The sequence below is a fragment of the Microplitis mediator genome, chromosome 9 (assembly GCF_029852145.1).
Source record: "Microplitis mediator isolate UGA2020A chromosome 9, iyMicMedi2.1, whole genome shotgun sequence".
Classification (NCBI taxonomy): domain Eukaryota; kingdom Metazoa; phylum Arthropoda; class Insecta; order Hymenoptera; family Braconidae; genus Microplitis; species Microplitis mediator.
This window is the reverse complement of record NC_079977.1, coordinates 21,705,803-21,714,951: the sequence shown is the minus strand read 5'-3', so window position 1 is coordinate 21,714,951 and position 9,149 is coordinate 21,705,803. Positions and strand designations below refer to the sequence as shown.

The following is a 9,149-nucleotide window of genomic DNA, read 5'->3' as shown; positions in this document are numbered from 1 at the left end:
AAACCACGTTTTTTAGGCTTCAATTGTTTATATCTCGGGTAAAAAATTTTTTAGGTTCATGAAATTTTGGATAGCAATAGAAGAGACTTTAATCTAACGATCTATATGTTTCATGTTCTAATACGATTTTTTTAAACACAAGCCCTAGCAGATCCGAATTACAGTAAATTACAGCAATTTACCGTAAATTACCGCAACTTACCGTAATTTCGCCGAAACTCTACGATAATTTACCGTAGATTACCGTGATCTACCGCAATTTACCGTAATTTCGCCGAAAATCTACGATAATTTACCGTAGATTACCGTGATTTACCGCAATTTACCGTAAATTGCGGCAAATTACCGTACCTTGCGGTAATTTACGGTAAATTACCGTAGATTTTCGGCGAAATTATGGTAAATTGCGGTAATTTACGGTAAATTGCTGTAATTTACCGTAATTCGGATCTGCTAGGGTAACATCTAACACCGCAAAATAAGATCATACTACGGGAAAAATAGCGTAAATATACTGGAATAGAAATACGGCATTCTATATTGATGAATGTAGATCAAATTATTAATTTTTTACATTTATTAGAAAAAATCAAAGTAGATCGAAAAATTAAAAAATTATTAAATTGTATAGATTCTAATCTATACCTTTAATGTGAGAAAATCTAAGTTATCTGAATACTTATAATGATATCAATGTAGATCTACAATTTGAAAGTTCGGTCAACACCGATGAGAACAGATTTCTTTACGATTTGAATAATATCCAGCACTACACAATACTAAATCCTAAAGACACGGTACCGAAATGTCAAGTAAAGTCAGTTGTTTACAGTCAAATATCCGATTATCAACAGACATTCCAGTGAAAAGCTTCACATTACAGTAAAATACAGCAAATTTACCGCAATTTTATGGTGGAATACCGCAATTTTACAAAACTTCTACGGTAAAGTACTGCACTGTTACCACAACTTTACGGCAAAAATGCGGCACTTTGCCGTAAATTACGGAAATTTACCGTAATTCGGATCCGCTGGGGGTTATTCATGTTTTAAATTTAGGGTCAATACTTTATGACCCGATAGTAGGTACAGTTATTTCCAACAAAAAAAAAGTTAAGGGCAAGTTTCCATAAAAATACTCGAGTGTCCTCCATATTAAGTCTCGAATGAGTCATAAAAGTCAAAAATAAAAATTTTCTGGGACTTTCTGGGGTTTCTTCCACCAGAGGGCATCATAACAAACGAAAAAACGTCTGTCTAATTCGTTAATTAATCAAATTTTAATACGGCTATGACGCTACTTTTAGGTTATGAAATATTTTCAACAAGCGGGGGTAGGGGGGGGGGCTTTGACAAGACCCTTAATTTTCCAAGGCATATATTTTTCTCCCATTCTAATTACATTACATTAATATTTATATTATTTTGTTCACCTAGTTATTAATTAATTTTCATACTCGAGGATCGTGACTTATAACCTTGACCTCTGAGCCACAATATAAACCTATAATAACTATTATATTGTACAACAGCGTTTAAATAACGCAAAACTCAATTCCATTTTAATCCACCCCATTTCTACCCAGTCTCCCTCCCCCAAACGACCTGACGTGTGTTCACACACGCGATCCAATAATACAAAACGACTAAATAACTCAGTGTTCAAATTACACTGTAAATTGTATTTTACAAATTAACATTAATATTACTTTTTTATCTCCATACTTATTTTATATTATTTTTATTTCCGTTTTATTGATTGCTATTGATATGAATATCATATTTTATGAGGGATATATATATTAGACTGTGCTAGAAAAAAGCGACTACTTTTTTTCAGAAATGGTCTTAAAATTTGGTGGATACCAAAATAAAGATCCTGTTAAAATTTTAGCCCTTAATATTAAAGGTCGCTAATGATAACTTTTCATTTCCCATTTAAATAAGATGGGAAAATTTTTTTTGTCATTTGAAATTTTATAACTCGTCAGCAAATCAGTGGATCGAAAAGGTCGACTTACATTTTTTGTTGGAAATTGAACGCTCTACAAAAAAGGTCTCTTATTATTTTTCGATAAATTTAATTTTTCAAAAGTTATTTGAGCTCAAAGTTGAATCCATAGTAAATTTTAGTATTATGTGACTTTTCCGGCGAAACTATCAAAGTTTTCACAAAATGTTATCAGACCTTTTTTGTCGGTCATTTTATTTCCTACAACTTATCTCTGACAAAGTTTTCAAAATTCCTGAAAGCTCTTTAGTTATTTGCATTTAAATGTCATTCTAACAAGATATCTGCTGGCCGATTTTAATTCATTACTTTCAAATGCAAATAACTAAAGAATTTTCAAAAATTTCGGAAAATTTGTTGGAGATAATTTGTGGGAAATGAAATGATCTACAAAAAAGGTCCTATATCATTTTGTGAAAACTCTGATAGTTTCGCCGGAAAAGTCACATAATACTAAAATTTACGGTGGATTCAACTTTGACCTCGAATAACTTTTGAAAAATTAAATTTATCGAAAAATAATAAGAGACCTTTTTTGTAGAGCGTTCAATTTCCAACAAAAAATGTAAGTCGACCTTTTCGATCCACTGATTTGCTGATGAGTTATAGAATTCCAAATGAAAAAAAAAAAAAAAAAATTCCATGTTACTTAAATGGGAAATGAAAAGTTACGATTAGCGACCTCTCGATATTAATATTGGGGGCTTAAATTTTAACAGGTCCTTCATTTTGATATCCTTTACCAAAATTTTAAGACGTTTCATGAAAAAAAAAAAATAGTCGTTTTTTTGGCACAGTCTAATATAAATATTTAAATTCACCGGTTGAATATCGACAATATGGCGGTCAATGGCGTGCGCTATCAAGATAGCGTCGCTTCCTTAACCTCAATCTCTTTGTTCATCACTCCCCTTCATTCGGACTTAGATCGACGGTGGACGTCAACGAAGACGAGGTTGGCTGTTTGCATGGATGACCTTTCAGTAAAAAGGTCACGTGTGTTGGCTGTAATTTGTTGGTTCTCATTCTCACAAACTGATTGACTGATTGAGTTTAAGTTGATTTTGGCACTCAATAAATTCTTATATATATTCATATATTTAAAGAGAGGGGATCAATTAGAATCGATATTACTGCCACAGTATTGAAAATATGACAAAACTTATGAGGAATGATTTTGAAAAGGTCAAAATTCTCTACAAAAAAGGTCTGATTGATTTTTAACGAGAATTTAATAGTTTGGCGGGAATTTCAAATCAAAGTTTTTTCAAACTCGCGAGTTGAATAACGCGATTTAAAATATGAGTACAAAAAAAATATTTAATCCTCAGGGCGTAATGAGAGTCGATACTAAAACACCTTGACCTCACATCCTCGGCGTTAAGCTTGATGACGTCACATTTCTTAGGGAAAACGTCATCAGAAACCGGTATTATAACAAAGGACGCGCTTGCACGGACATTTTGTTTGCCTCTGTCGCACATTCGTGTTTCGGTTAAATTTAAGGACGTTGCGTGTTAACAATCGTGATTTTTCAGCTTTCTTATCACACAAGGAATTTTTTTTTCTCTATTATTTTCTTATTTATTATTATTTTATTTTTTTTATTGGTTTCTTATACTTATCTAGAATTTTTGTAATTGCTACTTAGATACACTTATTCGGTACCTATTATTATTTATCGCATTCTTTTATAATTTTGTTGCATTTTTTTTTTTAGGTCATTTCATTCTTAGAGTAATGTGGGGCAAGTGTGCGCAAACCCATTCATTTCGGACTTAAATGCATGGGGTTTGCGCACACTTGCCCCATATGAATCTAATGTTATTATTTTTATTGTGAGTAAATTCAATTTATTATTATACTTATTTTGTTGTCATATTTTTATTGTTGTTGTTGTTGTTGTTGTTGTTGTTGTTTCAGTTGTTGTCTTTATTGTTACCGTTGTTGTTTTTGTTGTTGTTATTGTGGTAATTGTTGTTGTTGTTGTTGTTGTTGTTGTTGTTGTTGTCGTTATTATTATTGTTGGTGTTGTTTTTGTTGTTGTTGTTGCTGTTATTATTGTTGTTGTTGTTCTTGTTGTCGTTATTATTGTTGTTGTTGTTGTCGTTGTTGTTGGTGTTGTTGTTGTTGTTGCCGTTGTTATTTTTGTTTTCGTTGTTGTCCTTATTGTTGTTTTTTTTGTCTTTGTTGTTGCTGTTGTTTTTGTTGATGTTGTTGTTGTTGTTGTTGTTGTTGTTGTTGTTGTTGTTGTTGTTGTTGTTGTTGTTGTTGTTGTTGTTGTTATTATTATTATTGTTGTTGTCCTTATTGTTGTCGTTGCTGTCTTTGTTGTTTCTGTTGTTGTTGCTGTTGTTTTTATTGTTGTTATTTTTGCCGCTGTTATTTTTGTTTTCGTTGTTGTTGCTTTTATTTTTGTTGTTGTCCTTATTGTTGTTGTTGTTGTTGTCTTTGTTGTTGCTGTTGTTTTTGTTGATGTTGTTGTTGTTATTATTATTATTGTTGTTGTTTTTGTTGTTTTCCTTATTGTTGTCTTTGTTTTCGTTTTTGCTGTTGTTGTTGTTGTTGTTGTTGTTGTTGTTGTTGTTGTTGTTGTTGTTGTTGTTGTTGTTGTTGTTGTGGTAGCTGTTGTTGTTGCTGTTGTTTTTATTGTTGTTTTTGTTGTTGTTTTTGTTGTTGTTTTTGTTATGGTTATTGTCGTTGTTTTGTTGTCGTCGTAGAGACTGCGTTGTTATTGTTGTTATTCTAATTGACATGCAATTACATACAATTCGAATAAAATCGATTATAATTATTTATGTATTCAAGTAAAATGACATTGCAAATACTGCGAAAGTATAAATAATTCATCAAACAAAAAATAATCATCAAAAAGTAATATTGCAATAATTACTCTGAAAAATATTTAAAAAATTACTACATCCGATTGAAATATTCACAGATAATAGAAGTAAATCAATACTATAAATACTTCTAAATAATTCGATTATTGAATTATTAGAAGAATTAATTATTATATTAAAATGTCAAATTGAATGCTAATATTTTTTATAATTTTATTCGTAAATAATTCCTGCACCTCTAAAATTCAAAATAAAAAATTCTATCATTCCCGCCATTATTTAAATGTCATTTGTACCTTATTATAAACAAATACTTATAATAGCCTACTTATGTTAATGTACTTTTGAATATAAATGTAATTAACATTAACATCAACAACAAAATAAATATTTTATTTATAAATAACAAAATAATTACAGCTATTATTCAATTTTTTTCGTATCATTACATATGTTTATTTAATTTTTACTTTTATTCTGCGGCATTAAGGATCAGGATAAAAATAAATTCAACGGCAATAGTACGTACTTTCGTTCACTTTTCTAATTTATATTCGTAAAAAATATAATAAGTTAAGAATAAGGAGTAGGGATTATTTTAAGCGGGGGAATTCGAGCGAAGCTTTAAAAGGACTTAACTTTATTGACTACCACTCAGTACAATCTTAACTCGCGTCTTATAAATATCCTGCAATTAATCCTGTCGCTTAATAATTTTATTTGGATTCAAATAATTAACTGGTGACCTTACAAGTGCTCAGTGTAAATTTTATTTATATCAAAATTTTTTTGTAAAAAGAAAGAAAAGAAAATTAGTTTGATTTTTTTTTAATTTTCTCAAAAATGAAAAAATATTTTTTGTTTTTAAATTTATTGAGTTTTATTATTTTTTTGGTTTTATTTCCGGTGAAAACAAGTGCGTTGACGACTTTTGGTAAAACTAATCCACAAAATCAAAATCCACCCCCACCACCTACTCCAGGTAATTTTTTTTTAAATTTGTATTTTTTTGTAAATAATTCAAAATTATTTTTTTTATTTTTCAAAAACGATTGTTTTTAATTTTTGTAAATAAAAAATGTTTTTCTTATTTTCTAATTTTTTGCACTTTTTTTAAAAATTTACTTCCTTATTAAATAAAAAAAAAAATTTTGAAAAATCAAAATTTTTTTTTTTTCGAAAAATCAATTTATGCAGAGCAAAAAACGAGGGGGTAAAATGGGCCTTCAAAATTTTTCAAAAGTCTACTGGTCCATTTTGCCCCCGTTCTTCTTCAGTATAAAAAAAATTATTCCAAAAAAAGCTTAAATTTATAATGATCAATTTTTTCTCTTTACTAAACAATATTTAGCTGTTTTATTACGTAGTTAATATGTAGATAGTAGAGTTAGCCATAGATAGTATTTTTGTTTTATAGCTTACAATAACGAGGTGATAGTGGTCAATAAAACAGCTTTTGAATTAGCACGATTAACTAGTATGGGAAGAAGCGGAATGAGACCTACCGGAATGAAGAGTTCTTCAGCTCATGTAGGACATAACAGCTGTAAATAGTTTTATAGATTCATCAATAAAAAAATATTTCAAATTAATATTTTAATAAGCACACTTTATTTATTTATTTATTCATTTTCTGCTGTAATGGGGGTGAAATGAAACCATCATAAATTTTAGGCGCAAAATGAGACGATTTACAAAAAAATATATATATAGATATATATGAATTCATAAAAAGATAGAGAATTTTATGCCCTTTCAAATGAGTACCAACAAGCCGTATATATTTTTTAATATTCTGATACATATATTTTAGTAAATATATATATTATCAAAATATGAAAAATAAATATGACTTGATGGTACTCGCTTAAAAGAGAATTTTACGCCCTTTCAAATGAGTACCAACAAGTCATATATATTTTTTAGTATTCCATTACATATATTTTACCAAATATATATATATACATATATATCATACAAAATATGAAAAATAAATATGACTTGATGGTACTCTTTGAAAAGAGAATTAAATGCCCTTTAAAATGAGTACCAACAAGTCATTTATATTTATTAGTATTCCAATACATATATTTTATTAAATATATATATATCATACAAAATATGGAAAATAAATATGACTTGTTGGTACTCGTTTAAAAGAGAATTAAATTCCCTTTGAAATGAGTACCCACAAGCCGTATATATTTTTTAATATTCTGATACATATATTTTAGTAAATATATGTATCAGCAAAATATGAAAAATAAATATGACTTGATGGTACTCGTTTAAAAGAGAATTAAATTCCCTTTGAAATGAGTACCCACAAGCCGTATATATTTTTTAATATTCTGATACATATATTTTAGTAAATATATGTATCAGCAAAATATGAAAAATAAATATGACTTGATGGTACTCGTTTAAAAGAGAATTTTACGCCCTTTCAAATGAGTACCAACAAGTCATATATATTTTTTAGTATTCCATTACATATATTTTACCAAATATATATATCATATATATATCATACAAAATATGAAAAATAAATATGACTTGATGGTACTCTTTGAAAAGAGAATTAAATGCCCTTTAAAATGAGTACCAACTAGTCATTTATATTTATTAGTATTCCAATACATATATTTTATTAAATATATATATATCATACAAAATATGGAAAATAAATATGACTTGTTGGTACTCGTTTAAAAGAGAATTAAATTCCCTTTGAAATGAGTACCCACAAGCCGTATATATTTTTTAATATTTTGATACATATATTTTACTAAATATATATATATCATACAAAATATGAAAAATAAATATGGCTTGTAGGTACTCATTTGAAAGGGCATTTAATTCTCTTTTAAACGAGTACTAACAAGTCATTTATATTTATTAGTATTCCAATACATATATTTTATTAAACATATATATCATACAAAATATGAAAAATAAATATGACTTGATGGTACTCTTTGAAAAGAAAATTAAATGCCCTTTAAAATAAGTACCAACAAGTCATATATATTAATTAGTATTCCAATACATATATTTTATTAAACATATATGTCATACAAAATATGAAAAATAAATATAGCTTGTTGGTACTCATTTTAACGGGCATTCAAATCTCTATCTATATATATTATATATAAAAATTTTCACCCGTTTAGAGTGACCAATTTACCCAATTTTTTAAATTTTCCTTCCAAAATTTGTAACACAAATTTTTGTATAAATATAAGCGACTTATTTCGCCCCGCCATACATAAATTTAATGATGGTCTCATTGAACCACCGATTCTTTTGGACTTGCCGCTAATTAAAAACGCAATTTTATTTATATATATTATAGAAATTAATAACTATAGATTTCAACATCACGGCCAGCATGAAGTAATTTTTTAATTTAAAAATTCCATAAATTCAATTATAAGTAAATCATAAAAAATTTTTTTCGTAATGTTCAAGTGGGCAAAGCGCGAGAATGCAAAATAGAGTCAGATTGCAGTGCAATACAAAACACAACATGTGTGCAAGATCCAAATGGTGACAAAAAACGTTGTCTCTGTGGTGATTTATCGGCTCCTGTCAATGGATACTGCAGTTATCAATATAAAGGTAATTAAAATAATTATTTTTTTTTTGGGCTTTTGAAAAATTATTATTCAGTATTATAATTAATATATGCAGCATTACATTCAATGTGTAATGACGATAACGATTGTGGTGAAGGCGCGGAATGTATTCCCGAAAACACAACATCTTCAGTAAAAAAATGTACATGCAAGGAAGATTGGGTCGAGGAAAATTTCAAGTGCAATGGTAATTTTTTTACTGTACTTCGACTAACTATTACTATTCATATATAACAATATACATTTTTTTCAGGATCTATAACATTGACTTCGTCATTATTTCTATTAATTTTTTCTATATTAATTGTAAAACATTAAAATAATTTAAAACGATCATAATTAATTTTGAGGACATTTCGATTTATTTGATACTGGACAAAGAAGAATTGAAATTATTCATATATATTTATTATAATTATCATTAAAATTATTATTTTGCTTGAATAAATATCTGTTTTATTTAAAATAGCCTCTGCCAAAATTTATTTATTACCCCAGTCCTCACCTAGAGGGTCGCATTATCACGATTAATAGATTTTTTCATAATATAGTTTTATAATTTTGATATTTCAGTAGCTTATTCAACTTTCAACCCGGCTCGAAGGACCAGAAAGTAGTTTTTAGTGACAGAAATTATTTTAAAAGAATT

At 28.2% G+C, this 9,149-nt stretch overlaps 1 protein-coding gene across 2 annotated transcripts; it reads left to right on the top strand.

The window, feature by feature from the left end:
- Window positions 1-5,501: 5,501 nt before the first annotated feature.
- Window positions 5,502-8,909, top strand: LOC130674438 (uncharacterized). 2 transcript variants are annotated; one of them, XM_057479764.1, is made up of 5 exons: window positions 5,502-5,838; window positions 6,274-6,402; window positions 8,334-8,483; window positions 8,556-8,687; window positions 8,754-8,909. In XM_057479764.1, exons 1-5 carry the CDS (start codon window positions 5,700-5,702, stop codon window positions 8,816-8,818), a joined length of 615 nt encoding a protein of 204 aa, XP_057335747.1. In that variant the 5' UTR covers window positions 5,502-5,699; the 3' UTR covers window positions 8,819-8,909. The 2 variants fall into 2 exon arrangements, with proteins under 2 accessions (XP_057335747.1, XP_057335748.1); XM_057479765.1 differs by lacking the exon at window positions 6,274-6,402 and having other exon boundaries at window positions 5,505-5,838.
- Window positions 8,910-9,149: the final 240 nt, after the last annotated feature.

Coding starts and splice junctions, on each gene's coding strand:
- LOC130674438 (XM_057479764.1), top strand. CDS start 5,700: ATGAAAAAATATTTTTTGTTTTTAAATTTATTGAGTTTTATTATTTTT. Junction 8,484..8,555: donor CTGCAGTTATCAATATAAAG/GTAATTAAAATA, acceptor TAATATATGCAG/CATTACATTCAATGTGTAAT. Junction 8,688..8,753: donor GGAAAATTTCAAGTGCAATG/GTAATTTTTTTA, acceptor CATTTTTTTCAG/GATCTATAACATTGACTTCG.